We start from the raw sequence: 22,388 nt of genomic DNA on the forward strand, positions 1-22,388 counted from the left end.
CACAGCTAGTGTTAAATGTCTGAGGCCGGATTTGAACTGAGGTCCTCCTGAATCCAGGGCCAGTGCTCTATCCACTGTGCCATCTAGCTGCCCCAGCCTTTGTTTTTAATGAGGGAAACTTGGCAACACCATTCACAGGGCTCTTTCATTTCTAAGCTTTGTTACTGTTTAGGTGGAAAGTGATGGCATGCTTAAAATGACAAACTGAAGATTCAGTCTGTCATCTGCCATCATGGAGATAAAATATGAAGATGTCTTGTTCCAGTACTTATTTTTAACCTTACCTTCTAGTTCTGTTTTAGAAGTATCATTTGGGGAATATATGATTATCTTCCAGAACAAATTGCAGATTTTTATATTGGAAAGAACATTACAAATTAATTTTAAAAGTAGGGCAGCTGGGTGGTACACTGGATAGAGCACTGGACTTGGAATCAGGAAGACCCATCTTCCTGAGTTTAAATGTGGCCTTAGACACTTACTAGCTGTGTGACCCTGGGCAAGCCACTTAATTGTTTGCCTCAGTTTCCTCATCTGTAAAATGAGATGGAGAAGGAAATGGCAAACCACTCCAAGAAAACCCCAGATGGGGTCATGAACAATCAAACATGGCTGAAAAGACTAAATGACAACAAAATTTTGAAAGTGATGAAACTTTTATATATCAAAAAAGGAACTCTTTTTGGGGGCTTATTTAGGAGAGATTATTTTTGCCATGTATTATTCATAGTAATTTTATGTCATGGTCATATAATGCATTTTTTTCTTTTGTAGTTTAAGATTCTAGATTGTGATAATAGTCATAATAGAAACCTGGAGTTATTTAACAGTGAACTTTTTTTTTTCTTTTAGTGAGGCAAGTAGGGTTAAGTGACTTGCCCAGGGTCACACAGCTAGTAAGTGTTAAGTGTCTGAGGCCAGATTTGAACTCAGGTACTCCTGACTCCAGGGCCGGTGCTCTATCCACTGTGCCACCTAGCTGCCCCCAACAGTGAACTTTTATCATTAATATAACTCATTTTCCTTCAGGCTCAAGGAATCAAGCTTGGAAATGTTTCTGTCTAGAATTTTGGTGATTTGGACCAATTCAGCCTTAGATATGCTGGAGTCAAGTTCTCTGAGTCTAAAGAGCGGTCTGAATGGGAATTCAGACACAGTCGGGAGACTTCTGGAGTATGTCTACACTCACTGGGAACATCCTTTGGATGCTGTGAGACACCAAACAAAAATAATATTCAGAAACCTTCTCCAGATACACCAGCGCTCCATGGAAGGGTCTGCCTGTACCTCTGATCCTTTCTTCCTGGGACTTACAGAGAGCCTCTTGAGGTTGGAATGGCACGTTAAGGGAAAATATACCTGCCTCAGCTGCCTGGTAGACTGTGTAGGGACTGAAAACATTTTAGTGGTGAATAAAACAATCCCTTCTCAGATCTTGGAGGTGATGGGCGATCAGTCGCTGGCCCCCTATGCAAGTGACCTCCTGGAGACCATGTTTAAGAACCACAAGAATCGTTTGAAATCTCAGTCCCTTGGCAGCCCTTGGATTGATCAGTGGCACGAGACGTGGGTTTCTCCTCTGCTCCTCATACTGCGTGAAGGGAGCCTGGAACAGACGGCTTATATCATTGACTATTATTTGCCAAAGCTGTTGAAGTGCAGTCCTGAGAGCCTCGGTTACATGGTAAAGATTCTTCAGACTTCGACTAACGTTAACACAGGTGAGAAAGTCTGCTGGTGGTGGTTTGTTGCTCTCTGAGGGTGCCCAGGGTCACACAGCTAGCAAGTATCCAAAGCCATAACTGAACTCAGGAAGATGAATCTTTATGACTGCAGGCCCTTCACTCTATCCACTGTGCCCCCCAGCTGCCCTAATTTATGCTGATAGCTTTTAGTTTTGGGGTTTTTTTTTGTTTGTTTTTTTTGGTGAGGCAGTTGGGGTTAAGTGACTTGCCCAGGGTCACACAGCTATTAAGTGTCAAGTGGCTGAGGCTGGATTTGAACTCAGGTCCTCCTGAATCCAGGGCCAGTGTTCTATCCACAGTGCCACCTAGCTGCCCCAGCTTTTAGTTTTTAAGAAAAGTAAGGTAGTCACCAAGCATTTGTTAAACTCCTACTATGCACAGACACTGTACTAATTGTTGGACGCTTGTGAAAAAGCAAAAACGTGGTCCCGGGCTTGAAGGAGCTCCCATCCTAATGGAGGAGACACCGTGCAGACATTTATGTATGTAGACAATAAATACAGAGTTCTGGGAGGGAAGGCAAGAGCAAAGGGGAGGATGGGGGAAAGACCTGATTAAACTATATTCAGTATATTCTGCTTAGTAAGGAGGCAATATTTGATGCGTTTTAGAAAGATAAGACACTAAACAGTGATCCAAACATTTTACTTCTGTGAATTACTCCCTCCCTCCCTGATGATGCTAGGTTGAATAAGGCATTGCCAGTATTCTTTTGTAGCTGCCTCTGAGTAGATTTCATTTGGGTTGTGGATAAAAGAAGTCATTTCTCTACTTTTGGGTGGATTTCAGAAGTTATTAGGGCTGCTTTGTAATGCTGTCCTGAGGTGTACAGACTCTTTTGTTTTATTGGTACAGAGGGGTAGAGACCTTCCTGTAAAGGGCAGTTGTCCATCCTGTTACTGTGTCCCAAGAGATAACTCGATCTTTGGAGTGTGAATGGCTATGACGTCTGTTAGATGAAATCCTTATAAAGTCTAGGTTTAATTTATTTTCTGCTTCCTTTCCCTGGGAAATTGCAAGTCCTCATTCTCCTATTTGATATATTTTTGTATACTTATGTGACCCATCAGGCACTGTTTTTATTGATATTTATATTTGACTTCATTAGGCCACTCAAAGTTGTATTCAGGCCCAAATTATCCCTTGTTCATTATCTTCTGATTTACTGTTCTCAGTTTTTTAACTACCTTTTAATTTGTGCTAATAAAACTGATCATGCCCCCCCCCCCCCCCCCCCCGCCTTAGCCCTATAATCCCACTATTTGGAATAGATGCCCCAAAGAAGGAATTAAAAAGGAAAAAAGAAAAAGAGCTACGTGCAAAGCAAAGTAAAAAACAATCCAAATGCTCAAGGGTGAGGAAATAACTAAACAAACTGATGTCAGCAGTGACATACCATAACATTGATAAAAATGATAGATGTGAGAAGAGTGATGAAATAATATCCAGTGAGAAGGGCCCCCTGATGACAACTTAGAATTAAAAAAAATTTACTAGTACGATTTTTTTTGGGGGGGTGGGGCGAGGCAGTGAGGGTTAAGTGACTTGCCCAGGGTCAGACAGCTAGGAAGTGTCAAGTGTCTGATGCCGGATTTGAATTTAGGTCCTTCTGGATCCAGGGCCAGTGCTTTATCCACTGTGCCACCTAGCTGCCCCTTGTTTTTAAAATTTTTTCTTTACTAGTACACATTTGTGAATATACAAAGAAATTAGCTTTGTGTTCACAAACAGAGGACTGTTCTTCTAGTTGTTAAATATTGCGTGTCCTTGGGCAAATCATTTAACTTCTTATGGAAACCAGGTTCAATTTTATTGCTTTGAAGTGGTTGAAAAGGTGGTTTGATTTTTAGGTAAGGCAAATCCTAAAGATTTGCAAGAGACCAAAACCCATTTTTTTGTCTGAGATGGGTAGGGAGTAGGGGATGGCATGACCGAGAGTTTCTTTATCTGTGAAATGAAAGGGTGCAATGGTGAGAGTAGGTTTTGGGGTCAGGACACAAATCTGAGTCCTTACACCACCTTTGAGATGTTGGACAAGTCAGGTGAGCTCTTTGGTCCTCAATTTCCTTTTCTGTAAGATGAGGGCATTGGAGTAGATGGTAATAGGTTTATGAGATCTAGAGCTGGAAGGGGTCTCAGTGGTCATCTAGTTCCACCTTCTTGCTTTAAAATGAGGAAACTGAGGTCCGGGGTGGGGGGAATCATTGACTTGTCCAAGGTCATACAGATAGTTGGCATTAAGGGTGGACTTTGAACCCAGGTCCCCTGACTTCAAAATTAATCCTCTTTCTGGACAGGTTAGGGAACTAACATTAGATAACCTTCCTCTTCTTAGTAAATGATTCTTGTTAGAAAACGTGACTTACTTCTTTATGCTACCGAAGTAGTTTATTGACCTGTGATATGGCTGGGGAAATAGGCCGTGTGAGTATTTAAATTGCAGCTGTCACTTTATGATACGGTGATGCTGGCGTGCCAGCATTGAGTTGTTTATGTTGTGTTCTCTGGGGTCACAGCTTTTCCCCTCCTGTCTTTAGGCTCCTGCAACAGCAGAGGCTCCCTGGGCGCTCTGATGGCATGTCTGAGGACAGCCAGGGCTCATGGACATCTGCAGTCTGCATCTCATGTTACGTGGGCTAGCCTCGTGTCCAGTGCAAAAATAAAACAAGGTTTGGTTCATCAGCACTGCCAGGTAAGTAAACAAAAGCCCCCGGAGTTAGGGAAGTTATAAATCATCCCAGTGTTTATTTCCTTAGTAACTTGTGGAGGGCCGTGTGCCACTGTCCCCTGCTATGGGCCAGGAAGGGGCAGTCTTTGCCCTCCTGGCCTTGACTCACCCCCTCCATCTGTCTACCTTCTCTTCCCTTGGGCTGCTGAATGCTGCTAAAATTGTATTGTCCGGGCCCACTACAAACCTCTACATGATCCTCATATTGACATGAGACAGTCCTTTTGGTTACCCTCTGACTAGCTCTGTGATCACATTCCTTAAAGCATTTGCTCCCAAGCCCTGTCTTCTCAAGCCCCCCTCTCCCCCCCCGCCCCAGCCCCCTTCCTCTGCCTCCCAGTCTCCTGAGAAAATTGAGGCCGTATTTCAGTGAGTTCCCTCAGTTCCCCTCCTTCATGCCCCAGAAGGTCTCTATGTCTTTACTCATCCTTTGCCTGCGCTCCAGTCTCAGAGATGGGGTGGTCCTGCTTTTGTCAAAGCCAAGCCTTTCACTTGTGACTTAGAGCCTATCCCTTCCTTCCTTCTCCTAGAGATGATCAGCTTCTCACCTTCTCCTCCCTGCCATGTGATCCTCTCTGCACGTGTGATCAGGTCTCCCCTTCCTTAAAACAATCAACAGCAACAACACACCCTTCCCTTGATACTGTCCTCCCCTCAAGCTACCATTTCATCACTCTCCTTCCTCTCATTGCCAGACTTTTATGAAGAATAGAGGTTCAGGCAGTACCTCCAATTTCCTCCTTTTCAGTCCAGGTTAGAGGTATCCAATTCCTGACTTTCAGGCTGCAAAACTCTGGATTTAAAATGTTATTGGAAATGTTTGAACATAATCAAAACAAATACAGTGCAACAAAGATAATGTTAATTTGTGGTTTTCTAGGTCAATATGCAGTCTACAGGACTCCATTTCTATTTGAGTTTGACACCACTGGCGCAGGGCCTTACTCTGCCTCTCTAATGAGATGGTTTGGTCATCAGTGACCTTTTAATTGCTAAACCTGATGGCCTTTCTTAGTCCTGGTTCTCCTTGACCCTTTCATCACATTTCACATTGGCGAGTACTCCCTCTTCCTAAATACTCTCTTTCTTTTGTTTTTGTGACATTGCCCTTTCCCAACTCTTTTCTTGCCTGATTGACTTCCCTTTGGCTCCTTTTCTTGGTTTGTTCTTCTCTTTATCCAACCCAAGTGTGGGTTTTTTCCAAAGGATTATCCCAGACCTTTTTTCCTTCTAGCTCTACTAACTCTGACTTTGATAATTTTATCTATTCTGAGGCTTCAGTGATCACTTCTATACAGATGATGTCAAGTCAGTTCAAATGGAAAAAAAAAAAAAAAGAAAACCAACATTTATTAGGAACCTATTGCGAGCCAAGCCACTGGGCTAAAGTCTGGGATTAAAAAGAAGGGCAAAAAACAGTCACTATCCTCAATGAGCCAATAATCTAATGGGAGAGACAACATGCAAATAATTATTAGATAACATATGTGCAGGGTAAATTGGAGATGGACAGGAGGAAGGCACCAGCATTAAGGGGGATCCGGGAAAGGTTTCTTTTTTTTTTTCTTTTTTTTTTTTTTGCTGGGCAATGAGGGTTAAGTGACTTGTCCAGGTTCACACAGCTAGTGTCAAGTGTCTGAGGCTGGATTTGAACTCAGGCTCCTCTGACTCCAGGGCCGGTGCTCTATCCACTGTGCCACCTAGCTGCCCCTCTGACTTTCCTCTTTCTTACCTCTCTCTGCCCCCCCTGTCCCCCCCACCCAGTCCAGACAGTATCAGAATCTTGCCAGTTGTGCCTCTGTGACATCTCTTGCATCCTTCCTCTTCTCTCTACTCCTACCACCACCACCGTAGTTCAGGCCTTCATTCCCATCACTGTAATAGCCTCCTAATTTTTCTCTTTGCCTCCTTTATCTCCTTTCCAATCTGTCCTTCATACAGCTGCTTCAGTGATATTCCTATGACTCACTTCTGACTAGGTCATCCTTCTGCTAAAAAAAACAACCCCAAACCCTTCTTTAGGATAAAATATGGAGCCATTAGGCTAGAATTCAAGGCCCTCTCTAAGCTGTCTCTGACCTTCCTTTACAATTTTATTTCATAATACTCCTTTTTCTTTTCTTTTTTTTTTTTTTGTGGGACAATGAGGGTTAAGTAACTTGCTCAGGGTCACACAGCTAGTAAGTGTCAAGTATCTGAGAACGGATTTGAACTCAGGTCCTTCTTAATCCAGGGCTGGTGCTCTATCCACTGCACCACCTAGCTGCCCACATAATACTCCTTTTCATATACTCTATGTTCCAGACAAACTGAACAACAAGCCATTTCCTGTGACTTTTATCCAACCCATATCCTGTACCTGAAATGTCCCCCTTCTTTACCTCTGCCTCTTAGAATCCTCCTCTTCAATCTAGACTCAGGCCAGCTGCCCTTTCCACAAAAGTCTTCTCTGATTCCTACATTTGAGAATATTCTCTCCTCAACTTTTCCTAAAGTCCTTTGAATCCCTCCTCTGCCCCTGTCACCTTGTACCTTTATAGTTGTGTACAGGATGCATCTTCTCAGTAGATCGTAAACTCCTGGAGGGGGAGCACTGTTATTTTTCATCTTTGTCCTCATAGAACCCAGCACAGCCTCATGCATCATAGCTGCTTGATAAAAATACTTATTGAATAGGAGTGAATTTAGAAGATGGTCCCTATCTTCAGTTAGCTTCCAGCTTATTTAGGAAGGTATGGCAAACATACACAAAACAACTAGGGACCAAAATCTAAGATAATCTATGTTCAAGCATATCGGATTAGATGGAAATGTGTAATTGCTGAAGGAACACAGAAAAAGACAGTGGTCAGGAGGGGGTCAGTTAGCCAGGGAATGTTTCTTAGAGGAAGTGGATCCTGACCCAGAGCATGAAAGATGATGCTTAGACAGTGTTGCTGGCTGTATGGGGGATAGTGTGTGTAGGGGACAGTGGGCAGGCAGGACTGTCCTGGCTGGAGGGCAGAGTCAGTGTTGAATATTAATGAGTGATGAGATTGGATAGATCATGGGAGGGAAGGAGTAAGGAAGGGGAAAGTCATGCCATGGATTGAAAGCCCACTGAATTAAGAACCCTTATATATGGCATTGACGTAATATAAACAGTGATTGAGGAAGATTGACTTGCTATCTATGGGCATAATGCACCAGAGAGCGGGTGCAAGAAGCTGGGAACCAGCTGGTAATCCAGGTGTGGAGCAAGGGACACTTGAGAAATGGAAGCCCCAAAGAAGGAATGAGTCAGAGAGATGCCATGAAGGAAGAGGTTTTATCCATCCCAGTGGAGCAGGCCCGACTGGCGCTTACAGCCTTTTATACTGTTTGGGGAGATTCAATTATCAGCACTCAGGACTTGCCTGACATGTTGGAACAGTCAACAAAAAGCAAGCAGGGGAAGAAAATACCAAGAAATCACCTCCGTGTGCTGGCTTGTGTGTGACCACAAGCCTCTCATTAGGGCTTCCATGGCGGGTTCAGGGTATTAAGAAGTTTGTGTCCTGCCAGGGCTCATCAGAAAATTAAATGTGTTTTTTTTTTTCTTCTTGTTTTTACTCTGTTAGGTTCGCATCGATGCTTTAGGTTTGCTCTGTGAAAGTCACCGCAGCACTGAAATCGTCTCTGTGGAAGAGATGCAGCTGGTTCAGTTCTTTATTCTGTACAACCTGAATAGTCAGTCTCCTGGTATGAGGCAGCAGATCTGTTCTCTCCTGAAAAAGGTAGCATGGAAGTACATTTATTAAGCACCTACTATGTGCCAGGCACTTAGGTCACTGTGGAGCCCCTCCTCATGAAGAGTGTCGCTGGTGTTTATCAGTGGAATGGCAGAGGGGAGATAAGTTATGAGGTCACCTGGGTGCCTTTTAAAAGGGAGGCTTAGGTACAGTCTGGGGGCTATAGCACTTGACGTGAAGTTCCTTCTCAGGCCTCTTTTTTAGAGGCCTGCATGATAAGGTCTCAAGATTTAAATTAAAGGTAGAAAATGTCATTATTTAGCAGCAGATTTGCTTTCAACAATTTTGCTGATATCCCTCGCCCTTCTATATACTTGTTTGTGGAGTTTTCAGGAATAGTTGGGTTGATTTTTAAAATCCTAGCACTTACCTGGCGGGGTTGTTATGGGGATCAACTGAGATAGTGTTTGTAAAAAGCACTGAGCACCGTGCCTGGCCTGTCAGGTCAATGCTCGTTCTCTTTCCTCCCCTCACAAATAGGCATAAACCTTTGTGGTTTTTGGTTATTTTTACCCTGGAGGAACACAAAGTGTTTTATGGAGCCATCATTATTGGATATTTTATTTTCATTTGATCCCATTTGTGAGGTTGAGAGTAAACCGGTGTCATGAGCCTCAATTTGGTGATGAGTGAACTTAATTACCAGAGAACAACGTAAAGAATAGGAGAACCTTATTTAAATGGGTTTGTTTTTAGGTTGTCAACACTTTAAGTGTGTTTTTGAATGTATATGCTTATGTATGTGCCTGTGTACCTCTATAGGGACATACATGTATGTTATATAGGGTATTGTGTTTATACATGCATGTGTGCATGCATGTATTATGCATGAGTGTGTACACACAAAATATGAGTTTGTGCATATGTGTGTATACACTATAATACACATATACACATATGTTTACATAGAGATCTGAGAGAGTATGGGCACATGTGCTCATTCATAATTTGTGTATACTACTACATTAATAACAACGGGCATTATAAAACTTAGGTAGAAATAGATGTTTGCAAAAGGTGAAGTGAAGATGAAATTCTATTTGATTCTGCAGCTAATAGGGAGCCACCAGAATTTCTCTTGAGTTAGGGCAGTGACACTGTCAGACCTGCCCTTTTGGAAAAGGATTTTCACAGCCATTTGAGGAAAGATTAGAGAGGCAGAATCTTGAGGTGGGGAGACCAATTAGGAGGCAATAATCCATACAAGAAGTGTGGTCTGAATGCTCTGGAGAGAGAGAAAAGCAGGGATCTGAGAGCTTCTGTGGAAGTAGAAATGCTGAGATTTGGCAACTGATTGGATGTGTGGAGTGAGGGAAAGTGAAGAGTAAAGGACAACATAAGGATGCGCTAACCGGGGAGGGGAGTGGTGCCCTCCACAGGAATCAGGAAATTTGGAACAAGGGTATTTTGTGAGAGGGAATGGGGGTGGGTCACAGAGGATACTAGCATTAGTTAAGCAGAAGTAAAGTGGTTTGCCAAAGGTCACACGCCTAGTAAGTGGAGCCAGATTTAAATTCAGGTCTTCATTCATTTATTCATTCATTCAGCAAGCATTTATTAAGTACCTACTATGTGCTGGTTACTGTGCTAGTCACTCAAAGGCAGCTAGGTGTCACAGTGGATTGAGTGCTAGGCCTGAGTTGAGCAAGGCCTTAGCACAGTGCCTGGCACATAGTAGGCGCTTAACAAATGTTTATTGAATGAAAATCTGAATTTAAATCTGGCTCCACTTAATAGGTGTGTGACCTTTGGCAAGTCACTTTACTTCTGTTGGCCTCAGTTTCTTTGTCTGTAAAATGGGGGCATTAGCAGCTCTTACCCATCAAGGTGGTTGTGAAGATCAAATGACATAATATTTGTGAAGAGTTTAGCACAGTGCCTCGCACATAGTAGGTGCTTTATAAATGTTATTTTGTTGTTGTTGTGGACTTTACAGATATCCTGTTTGTTTGAAGGGAATGATAATGTAATTATGACCCATCCATGTCTGCTCATCCTGTACTACTCACTTTCCCATTGAAAAATGTCAACTGGCTCTGGTTCCAGAATTCAGAGCCCTCCACTGAGGGGTACATTCTGTAGCCATGGAGTAATGGGGAAGTGGGTTTGGGGTAATTGGGGGCCATGGGGAATTCAGCCTGTGCAGTTTTTGTGGTTATCTGAATCTAAGTAGGTGATAACTGCCCCAAGGGGCCTGCACTTTACATAGCTCCAAAAGGCCATGGATGGGAGAGGGGTGATTTAAGGGGTGGTGCAGTTGTGTCAGAGATGAGCCTGTGACTGGCTGTGGGGGAGGGGCATCCATCTTCCCAGCTTCCTGTTGGTTGAACTCATACACCTTCAGGATTAATCCTGGGATCCTTCCCTGTTTCCTTAGAGGGCCCCGCACAAACAGCAGGGGGTAATGGTTAAAGAGCTGACCTCATGGCCAGGAAGAGCTGTGTCTCAGTACTCCTCGTATGATGTAATGTCTGTGTGACCCCAGATGACCCCTTCATCTCTCGTGCCAGGGGCAACTCTGCAAGACCAAGATTGCTGGTCTGTATTGGGATAGGATGTTTCCTTAGCGAGAGAGCCTCACACTGATGAATGTGCATGTCCAGAAAACACACACACTCACACATACACTCACATACACACTCATATCTACACACCCACCCACTCAACATACAGGCACGTACACACACAGATCTCCACGCTCACCTAGTCACACATCCACGCGCATCCACACTCATACACTCACATCACCCAGCCCACATCCATACTTGCATGCATATACACCCTCACATATATACACACATTTGTGTTGATGTTGACAGGAACGTATTCCATGAAAGAAACAGTTTTAAAAGGGTTCTGGACTTATATCCTGACAATTGTACTATTATATCCTTCCTACATTTCATTTTCATTTTTTTCCTCCTAAAGTTGTTCAGCAGGATACAGGAAAGTTCTCAGGTACTTTATAAATTGGAGCAGAGTAAATCCCAGCAAGAATCTGTGAATGATTCAGCTAAGAAGAATCCTGCTGAGACTTTACAGCAGTATCAGGTGAGTAATAGATTTCTAGAAAATCAGAAAGTTGGTTTTTTTAAAATATAAGCAACTACAAAAAATAGAAATGAAGCACGAAAGGGAAATAAATAGAAGTCTCTTGGGGGCTGGCTGTTTTCTGTGCTGTCTTTTTAACACCTCTTCCCTCTTCCTTCTAGTTCACGGGTCTGGTTGGAGAAAAAGTGCTTTGTAAACCTTAAATGAGAAAAATGCCTCAATGTGACTTGTCTTGCTAATGGTAACCTTTGAAGGGACTTTAAAGACAATCTCGTCCAGGCCCTTCTTCTTAGAGATGAAGCAATCCTCAGAGGAGAGCAAGGAGTCGCCCAAGTAAATGCACTTAGTAAACAGCAGAATTGGAAATTCAGCCCCATCTTTCTGTAGCCCTACATGGCCACTGGGTTTGGATACTAATCTAAAGATTCAGAACTCTGACCAATGGAAAGATCAGCCATGGTTCCAGAGGACCCCATGTAGTGGCTTTATGACTTCAGTCATGTCACTTTAATTTGGGGTTAGGATTCAAAAACATGCTAGGCTGAGTTCAGGAGACCTCAGTTCAGATTCTGACTCTGAGCCGTTCTGTGGCTGTGGTGCTAAGCAGAATCCTGGAATCCTAGCTATCTAGAGGAAGAGTAGGCGGGAAGAAACCCAGTCATTTTTAGAAGATGATGATCTACCTGTTCGTATTACAGCCCTCTGTGACACTAGTGAGGAAAGGGGCATCACGGAGTAGTGGGTAGTGAGTCAACCTTGGGGTCAGGAAGATGTGGGTTCAAGGCTCACCCCTGGCACATACAGGCTGCGTGATTCTGAGCAAATAACTTCACCCCTCCTTGCCTTGGGCACCTCTCTAGGGCTCTCTGTTATAGAGGAGGCATTGACTTTTGTTGGTAGAGGGAGTTTCCTCATCCAGGGAGTTCCTTTAATCAGTGAAGTCATAGTCCGATGCCTTTCTTTTTTCCAGTGTGACACAATGGGTTGATTTATTGCTCTAGAAAACTAACAACGAGTGGAGAAATTGAGTCATTCCCAACCACTGATGTTTTGGGCTTTGCAGCCTTTTGACTGACAGGATCAAGAAACCCCTTTCTAAGTGGGAAGCGATCTCTGTCTCTTCTTCTCTCCTCAAATTTGTTTAAAGTTTCTACATTTTGAAGCTTAAAGTATCATATGCACATAAGCTGTGGGGCCGGCCTTGGAGTCAGAAGGACCCGGGCACAAAGATGACCTCTGACCCTAGACGTGTGGCCGAGGGCAGGCTTCTTCATCTCTCTGAGATATCTGCAGATTGGGAATAATAATGGCAGTACCCACCTCACAGTGCCCTGGCACACGCTACAAACCTTCCAGATTGGCATAAATGCCAGCCGACTTCATTATCTTGGCTGTTACCAAGCTTCACAAAGAGCCTTAATTGCTTTACTGTTTTGTTAACATTATGTTTATTAGGAGGCAGGTGCTAAATTCTACATAGACTTTTTTCCCCCAAGGATGCTAAGTACATGGAGCTTTATATTCTAATGATTAATAGACCCCACCCCCACCCCCACCCCCCCAAAAGACTGGTATTAGAATTGCCTTAGTAAGACCCTTAGCTTTTTTCTTCTTCTCTGTTTTGGGGCAAGACTGATTAGCCCATTTCAGACAGACACACTAGCAAAGGGACTGATTTCCATACACCAACCATCCACACGGAGGCAGTTTGCAACAGAGCTTCATTCCTGTATACAGAGCTCAGTGCAAGTTGCCTGGGGAGAGACCTAGATAATGAAGACCCCGGCCTTATCCTCATGGAGCTCACAATTTAGTGCTGGGGATGGGGGGAAGGGAGGATGCTCTATGGACAGTAACTCTGAACACTTAAAAAGAATAATAAACTGTGATTATAGAGTTGGGCTTCTCTCTAGCTCTAAATCTATGATCCTATAATCCTAAGAGTGTGAGTTTTGAGGTAGAAAAGATTATTTCCTACTGGTATATCTGACATGAGGAGTTCGCATCTGACCAGGGTCTTACAGGTTGGGTGGGATTTTAAAAAGTGAAGCTGGGGAGGGGGCAGCTAGGTGGCGCAGTGGATAGAGCACCGACCTTGGAGTCAGGAGGACCTGAGTTCAAATCCAGCCTCAGACACGTAACACTTACTAGCTGTGTGACCCTGGGCAAGTCACTTAACCCCAATTGCCTCACTAAAAAAAAAGAAAATTAAAAAAAAAAGAAAAAAAGAAGTGAAGCTAGGGGAAGGTGATCCAGGGCTAGGGGATGGCATGAGCTAAGAGGTAGAAAAATAATCTACGTCCAATTAGGATTAAAGCATGTATGAGGTATGGTGTGAGACAAAACTCTCTGATGTGACCTTCCATTTCTACTGTGTTATGCCCTGTATCTAAGTAGTTATTTGCCTGTTTTCTTTCCCATAAGAAAGTCAGCTGCTCGAGGATAAGCTCCTTGTGGGCTATGTTTTTGCCTTTCTGTGTGTCCTTGGGGCTTAGCACAGTGCCTGACACATAGTAGGTTCTTTATAAATTTTTTTAACTGACTTCTTTTTTTTTTTTTTTAGTGAGGCAATTGGGGTTAAGTGACCTGCCCAGGGTCACACAGCTAGTAAGTGTTAAGTGTCTGAGACCAGACCTGAACTCAGGTACCCCTGACTCCAGGGCCGGTGCTCCATCCACTGAGGCCACCCAGCTGCCCCTTAACTGACTTCTTAATGGTTGAAAGTCTTCTTCATTTAGAAACACAGTTCATCAGGCTTCTCTGAAGATATTAATATTCACCTCTTTTGAGTTAACCCTTCTGTCTGTTGTAACTTTTGTTGTTTTTGTGGTTCATTTTAGGATTTCATGTCATCCATATGCAACAGTCTTTTCGGAGCTCTATTTCCTGGCTCTTCCCACTCAACCAAGTTTTCAGCCTTAACCATTTTAGGCTCAATTGCTGAATTATTTCCTGTCCCAGAAGGTCAGTTTTCATTATGATTTTTTTTGGGGGGGAGAAGATATTTTTTTCTTATGAAGGTAGATTGTGTTCCCCAAAAGTCATTTCTGTTTTCTTTTGGTTCTAGTTAGTGGGCTTTTTTATTTTTGTTTTTTGTTTTTGTTTAGTTTAGTAAGGGAGGTTTTGACAAGCTAGAATAGATCTTGTTTAGATACAATCAGATTTCCCAACTGAGGAAATAAAAACCCAGCTGTTTAGAGTGGTTATTACTGGCCAGCCTATACCTGTGGTTTTCATGGACTAAGCTGACTTTGAGGCAGGATCACCCCCAACTGTTTCCCCTAGATAGCATCAATCTGTTCTTTTAAAAAAAAAAATCATAGAAGAATAATTGTTCTTTCTGCCTCATAGAACATCCCTGCAAGGCTTTGTGGCTGAAATGTGATTCCTTTGTTTGCTCTTTGTCCCATAAGCCTTTGGTGGTACAGTCACAGAGGTCATACCACACACAGGTTGCAGAAAGTTAGTGTCAGAGCCTTATTTCCAGGTACTCTGGTTTTTTACCATTTTTAACTTTTTTTTTCTCCCTGTGGGGCACCAGGGGCATGAACATTTGACTCTCCTTTTTGAGTCATCTTTTTTCCATTTGATGAGAGATACTGTGTTTATATGTGTGGAGGGTTTCTTTTGTGTAGGAGCCTTTCTGTTTTCTGGTTTTGGGTTCTGTGCCAGCTCTGCTGGCACTGGCACAAACTGAGAGTCATGTCCCTCACTGGTTCCACTCAGCCGGCTCCAACTCACAAGTCTGTTAGAGGGCATTTGGTTTGGGCAGGGGCAGAGATAGTCTCTATGTGTTTGTATTTATCTTAAATAAAAATCTACCTTGTCTTAAGGAAGGACAAGAAGTCCTTTAGTGGCTGGGGGAGCTGAGAAATTCACATTCAAATTCAGTTCAAATTAAAATCCATGTTCATGTAAGATACAGTGCTTGAGCTGAATTGTGAAGGGAACCAGAGATTCCATGCTTGTTACATTGACATTTTTTTTTGTTTTTTTGTTTTTTTAGTGAGGCAATTGGGGTTAAGTGACTTGCCCAGGGTCACACAGCTAGTAAGTGTTAAGTGTCTGAGGTCGGATTTGAACTCAGGTACTCCTGACTCCAGGGCTGGCGCTTTAACCACTGCACCATCTAGCTGCCCTCACATTGACATTTAATAATACCAGTTTCAGGTTTTTATAATAAGTAAAATAGTTGAAAATATTTGAAGGCTTCAGTCCTCAATCATCCTCTTGATTAAGTCAAATATCATTAGATAAAGCAGGAGTCCTTTATCTTTTTTTGGTGTCATGGACCCCTTTGGCGGTATGGTGAAGCTTATGGGCATCTCATAAAGATATTTTTAAATGCACAAAATAAAATACATCGGATTACAGAGGAAAATGAAAATAAAGATGTCATTGTTTTTATAGAGGCAACCCCCGGTTAAGAACCTCAGGGATGAATGGCCTAGCCCACTCTAGTCATTGTGGTGATTAGGTGACTGAAAAGAAGTGTGACGGGAAGTATCTGTCCTGTCACAACATCAGCCCACTACTGTCTGTGTTGTTACTACATACATCGTTCTTCTAGTCCTCACGTTTTACAGGTGAGGAAACTGAGGCAGAGAGAAATGAAGTGAGGTGTGCATGGCCGCCCAGCTGGCAGGTGACATATTCAAGCCCAGGTCTTCTGCCCCTAGAGCCAGGGCTCTTTCTGCTTCTACATGCTGCCTTCTCTGGCTCAGAGGATAGGCGTGCCTTCTAGTCAGGGGGTCCAGGGTGGGCTTCGTGTGGAGAGTTGGTGCAGAATTTGGATAGGTGAAGAGGCATTTGGGGGCACAGCACAAGCAAAGGCGGGGACTTGAAAACATGCAGAGCATATCTAGGGGGCAGATTCACCTGACTGGAGTGGAGGGTATGTGTTAGAATGGGAAGTCTGGCCAGAACGGTAGCAATGACAACCAAATATCTGTTGTGATGAATGGTATTTTCTATCTCGTGTGCTTAATATGGTTGTTATGCATTTAATTCAACAAACATTTATTAAGCACCTACTACATACAGAGGACTGTGCAAGGTGCTGGGGATGCAGATGCAGAAATAAAATAGCTCCTGCCTATATTCTCTTGGGAATAATAACCTGATCTACTTTACGTGGTTTTAGATAAAGATGATAGTACCAATGGATGGTGGTCTAGGCTCAACTTTGCCACTATCATCAAATATTTATTAAGTGAACTCTCTGCTTTGATGCTAGGGATACAGAAAGGTTGAAGACATGGTCCCTGCCTTTGAGAAGCCTGTAATTTGGATGAGAAGACAAAACTTTTAAAAAGATAAGCAGAAATTCATGAGAGCTCAGATAACAAGTGCTACAGGAGGTGAGAGGAGGGAGAAAGTGAACATTGAGCTTACTATGTGCAAGGCTGCCATGCCTAATGCGTTGGATACAAAGACAGATATAAGCCAGAGCCCACTCTCAAGGAGTTTACAGGCTGATGAAAAAAACAATGTCTGTCAGTAGGCAGCTAGGTGACTTTGTAGAAGGAGCACAGGACTTGGAGTCAGGAAGAACTCAGTTTGAATCCTGATTTGGGTACCTGTTACTAGGTGTGTGACCCTGAGCAAGTCATCTCAGGTATGTCTGTAAAATGGAGAAATAATAGTATGTATCCCACATGGTTGCTGTGAAGATGAAATGAGATCATGTATGTAAAGAGCTGCAAACCCCAAAGCTTTACATAAATGCCAGCTGTTAGCCTAGCTGTTCAGAGAGGGGAGAATGAGATAAGAGCGCAGGAGAAACTGGCAAGGTGCTATGGGGGAAGGGGAAGAAATCACAGGTTAAGGGAAGGCATTGAAAGAAGGGAGTGACTTCAGCCAACAGAAACAGAGGCTCTAAAGCTTATTCCACGTATGTGGGACAGCAATGGCAAAAGGACAGAGGTGAAAAGAAGCAAGATGGAGACAGGGAACAGAGTGACCCAGTTTGACTTGAGCATAGGATCTGTGTGATAAACCTCAAAGAAAGGCCCATGACAGTGAGAGAGGAATACGTCAGGGTCCCCAAGGAGAGAAGAGAAGTCTTGGAGCACTGATGGAAGGGAACACAATAGAGTCCGTAAGAGATGAATGCTAGTGTTGCTGTGAAGCACTCATCAAAAATGAACACCAAGGTATCTTATGAAGAAGAAGAGAGTAGAGAAAGTACTTTTAAAATGTCGAGGTTATGTGTTTGTGGTTAAGAGATGGTGTTTGATCTTTAGTTTTTATTTTCGCAAATCTTAACAAATAATTCTAAAGTTCCTTTCTTTCACTTTTATCTCCTTTTTAAAGATGTTTGCTTGTTTTTGTTTTTAAATTAGGTAAAGCTCCAGCAGTGTTTCAGCTGAGTCATGAGATTGATTTTACCCGAGTCGAAACAATAATGGAATGTTTTTCAAGCACTTTTGAGGAAGTGAAAATTTTAGCCTTCGATCTTCTGATGAAGTTACCTAAAACTATTGTACATTTTCAGGTATTTGGAGGTTTTATTTCCCCTTCTCTTCTCACCGGCCCCCCATGTAAATGCATGTTCGCTGTATGTAGGAGCAACTTCTCATTTTTTAATATGTATAGAGCTGGAAGCATATTAGAGGTGACTTGGTCCAATACCCTTATGTTACTTCTTGTCAGACTCTAGAAAGATAGAAAGATTTGAAACAGGAAGGAATTTGAAGCACTATTTAATCCAACTCTTGCCTTTTTTTCAGAGGAAGAGAACGAGGACAAATAAGGGGAAAATAACTTGGCCAAGGTTATAATATCTGAATGGTGATTTGAACCCATGTCCTCAGACTCTTAAAACCAATACTTTTTCTGTTTCCCTCTCAGGGACAGAGAATCCAGGCCCATTGTCTTTCCTCTCCCTGTGTCTTTTGAACATTTTATTTATCACTAATAGATTTATTAGAATGTAGGTAGGAGGAAGAGAAAATTAGGAAGCAAAAAGAAACCTTGCTTCTTATGATCCACTCTGATCAAACGTTGTTAGGTGGGGGAGGTAGCTGTAGCTATTGGCCAAAAGGAGTGTCTAGGATTTTCTGACAATTTCGGTTCCCCAGACTCTTCTTCCCTTGAAGAAAGATGTGTTCAAGAGTTAGTTATAGGGGCAGCTAGATGGCGCAGTGGTAAAGCACCGGCCCTGGATTCAGGAGTACCTGAGTTCAAATCCGGCCTCAGACACTTAACACTTACTAGCTGTGTGACCCTGGGCAAGTCACTTAACCCCCATTGCCTCACTAAAAAAAAAAAAAAAAGAGTTAGTTATAAAAAACCAAACCAAACCAAAACTAGGTGATTTTGTCTCTGATTCCAAAGCATGCCATCAACAACATTAAGTAACTTTCAGAGCCCCTTCTTTAGTGGATTGAAAAGCTGAATGTAGTGATGGAGTAAGTGACATGTTGCTGGCCCCAAAGCCAGCAATAGTTAAAATGGAGAATGAAACTCAGAAACTCTGACTATTTAAACTTTACTCTAACCCAGTTATTAAGCCCACACACCCTTCCCTCACGGATTGCACCCGCTTCTCTGAATTGGGTATAGGAGCTTAATTAAGGCTTGCTTTTTTAAACACTGCAGTCCCACTAAGGGGATTTCTGTAATGAGCTGCATAGATTGGGAACTTCCCAGGTTCAAGCCATCCAACTTTGCTTCTGGGCAGATGGTCTGGGGCTCTTGCTGAAAGACGTTTCTGGAAGCCAGCAAAATAGCAAAACTGGGGGTTTGCTGTGGCCTTTCTATTTTCGGCTCTACATAGATGTGATAGCTCCTTCTGGGCCTGTTATTGAGCTGTGGTCTGGCCCCAAAGCTGTGAACTTCTATTTTTAGTCGTTCTGGCCCTAAGAATTGGGTGGATGCAGTGGAGTAGCACACATCGGGGAAATGATGCATGGACAAATGGAGGAGCATTTATTAAGCACTTACTGTGTGCTAGGCCTGGTGCTTTGTGGTGGGGATACCAAGAAAGACTAAGAGAGCCCCTACTCTCACAGTCCAATGGGGGAGTGGCATGTCGAGAGGGCTTCAGCAGCAAGTCCCTCAGAGAGGTCCCGGCGTCCTTGGGGTATAGGCAGCAAAGCCACAGTGTCTGTGCATCATCTTCTGTTCCATTTCCACTGATAAAATCTTACGCATTTCTGAGGTAGAATCATTCTTCAGTTCTAGGGACTTTAGAGTCGTGGGAAGCATCTCTTCTGGCTTCCATGTGGCATTGCTGGTCTGTAGAGCGTCTCCCAGAGGTGGTGTCTTCACTGAGGGACTTGCTAAGGAGATGCTGATGTTTCCTCTTGCCCCACCTTCACACTTGTTTACCTGTTCCTGTCGTTCTTCTAGTGAGAAAGAGAGCCAGACTCTCTGTGTCCAGAGCTGCCTGGGCTGTGTGTGGTCCTGCAGTTCTCGTGGACATGAGATTCCTTGAGCCTTCATTGACATCCCAGTATTTTATTGTTTGTAATCCTCTCCTCTTACTCTGGTCCTGTACCATTTGTGCACACACCGTTGCCTGTGCATACATCCTCCTCTCCCTCCCTCTCCATCTTTTTCCCTTTCTCTCTCTCCCTTCTTCTTCTTTCTTTCTCTCTCTGGGACTTAAAAAGATCCTTGACTTCACTGACATGGGTATTCTTATCACCAGTGTAGATCCCTCCGTGCCCTAGTAGGTGGTCTTTATGATCTATTTGGGATGGGGATAGGACTGACTTGTGCTTTCATTGGCCCAGAGAACTTCCAGATGAGGACATTTCCTTCTGTCATTATAGGTCAGCATCTTCTCTGCAGCTTAGAGGACTGTCAAACTCTAATAGAAACAGATCCCTGCAGGAAGCATATTGATTTAGAAAACCACAAATGGGCATTTTCTGTGTCGTATTGTGATTTTGTTTATCTTGTTAAACATTTCCCAGTCACATTTTAATCCAGTTCCTTTTGGGGGGTGCCCATTTGAGACCTCGAGTACCGAGAGATTAAGTGATTTGTCTAGTGTCACCCAGCCAGCCTATGTCAGAAGCAAGTCTTCCTGTCTCTGTGGCTGGCTCTCTATCTCTGCACCATCATGTTGCTTCTCAAGCATGTGTGTGTGTAGATACCATGTAACATCATGACTTCATGTTCCCAACATATATGGTGAATTTCTAAGTTACGATCCCCAAAGCTATTCTTCTCATGACCTGTCCAGATCTCTGTTGTTGTTACTGTTGTTATTTTATTAGATCATAATTGCTAAAACCAAATTGATGAGTAATATAATAATATTAACTGATACAGAAGGTGACTCAGCCTGTTTTTAACTTTTAGGATTCTTTGAAACTGCAAGCTTTGTTCCGTGCAGCAATGGACCTGAGCACTAGTACCAAACCATATGACTGTGTCACGGCCTCCTATCTGCTGAGGTTCTTAATTGGTCAAGAGGGCTTGCCGGCGGCCCTGGCTACTTTCTTTAACAATCCTCCCGGGCCTTTGCCATGCCAGAGAGATGGAGAGGAGCCTGTTGCTTTGGTGGAAAGGAACACATTAATGGGTTTGTATTGAGTCAAAGACCATTTGATTGTATTTGTCAAAGCCATATATCTTACAGTACCTCTCTTCACTCTGGTACAATATTTATTGAAAATTAAACATTTGAAATTTATACAGACACACTCTTTTCCTCAGTAGCTTTCCTGTCAAAGTATGCCATGGGGACAGCTAGGTGGCACAGTGGATAGAGCACCAGTCCTGGAGTCAGGAGGACCTGAGTTCAAATCCAGCCGCAGATACTTAACACTTACTAGCTGTGTGACCCTGGGCAAGCCACTTAACCCCAATTGCCTCACCAAAAAAACCCCCCAAAAAACCAAAGTATGCCATGGGTACCCATGATTATATTATATCATATTACATTGTAGCATATATCCTCTCACTAGGCTATATTATACAACATATCTTATATTTATATTATTATGCCATACAATATTATACTATACAGTCTTATTCTATGCTATATATTATGTCATGCTGTGCTATATTATACTATATCTTATGCTATACTGCACTATTTTATCTTATGCTATATTAAATTTCTATCCTTTTGTATTTTGTGCATGCTATATAATCTACTATGCTGTCTTAAGTTATGCTATGCTATATTATATCACATATTTTTCTGTTATACTATATTATACTATATTTTATGCTATATTATATCAAAAACTTGTGCTTATCAACAGCCCATTCAGGTTACTCTTAGTCTTTTTTCATAGTTTTAAAGAGGTGCCTGAAAAAGGGTTTAAGGTTTTATTTTTTTAAATACTTTTCATCCTCCATAATATTTCTGTGCTAATGTGGAGTTAAGGCAAAACCTCCACCACGCCATATTACTTTAAAATAATGTATTACTTTTTCTTTTGTATCTGGAGAGTAGGGCATATATCTGTTATCTCTATCCATGCTTGTAGCTGTTATGTGTATGACTGTTTATATCTTTCTAAAAAATTCCATGGGCATTCCAAATTCAGAAGTTCTTGTGGGTCTTCGGTGCCTTTTTCCTTCACCTCCCATTCTTAGCTGACGGTTTACTTAATTGCCAGTTCCAGTTTATGAGATTGTTCAGTACTATTCATCATCAATGAGCAGCCTGTATCTTTGGCTATAAGAGAACTACAGAAAACCCTGTGAGAAGGAAAGATGTGGGACCAGAATAGGGGAAGGTACAGAGAGGCATGAGAAATGGAAATCACACACAAAGGTATTAGAAAAAAAACATATGGATAGATGACTTCCTCAAGAGAGCTAGAGTGGGGGGAAATGGGTCAAGGGTAGTTTTTTTAGTGACTTGCCCAGGGTCACACAACTGGTAAGTGTCAAGTGTCTGAGGCTGGATTTGAATTCAGGTCCTCCTGAATCCAGGGCCGGTGCTCTATCCATTGTGCCACCTAGCTGGTAGATAGGACGGGGCAATGGTGAAAGATGATAATGTGACACTATCAGGTTGGAGCAAGTGGTTTTCAGAGCTGAGCATTGCAAAACAGCTAAGTAGAAGAAGTGACATTCTATTTAACTTTGAAACAGTAATCTTGCCTAGAAATTGGAGTATAG

At 42.7% G+C, this 22,388-nt stretch overlaps 1 protein-coding gene across 2 annotated transcripts in view; it reads left to right on the forward strand.

The window, feature by feature from the left end:
• THADA (THADA armadillo repeat containing) overlaps positions 1-22,388 on the forward strand; it is a 458,536-nt gene that overhangs the window by 21,481 nt on the left and 414,667 nt on the right. For both annotated transcript variants that reach the window (XM_043990158.1, XM_043990159.1), the window contains exons 11-17: positions 1,030-1,721; positions 4,283-4,437; positions 8,073-8,228; positions 11,172-11,294; positions 14,135-14,258; positions 17,639-17,790; positions 20,610-20,832. In XM_043990158.1, the coding sequence (XP_043846093.1) occupies positions 1,030-1,721; positions 4,283-4,437; positions 8,073-8,228; positions 11,172-11,294; positions 14,135-14,258; positions 17,639-17,790; positions 20,610-20,832 (1,625 nt within the window). The remainder of the gene's footprint in view (positions 1-1,029; positions 1,722-4,282; positions 4,438-8,072; positions 8,229-11,171; positions 11,295-14,134; positions 14,259-17,638; positions 17,791-20,609; positions 20,833-22,388) is intronic.

The sequence above is a fragment of the Dromiciops gliroides genome, chromosome 2 (genome assembly GCF_019393635.1).
Source record: "Dromiciops gliroides isolate mDroGli1 chromosome 2, mDroGli1.pri, whole genome shotgun sequence".
Taxonomy (NCBI): domain Eukaryota; kingdom Metazoa; phylum Chordata; class Mammalia; order Microbiotheria; family Microbiotheriidae; genus Dromiciops; species Dromiciops gliroides.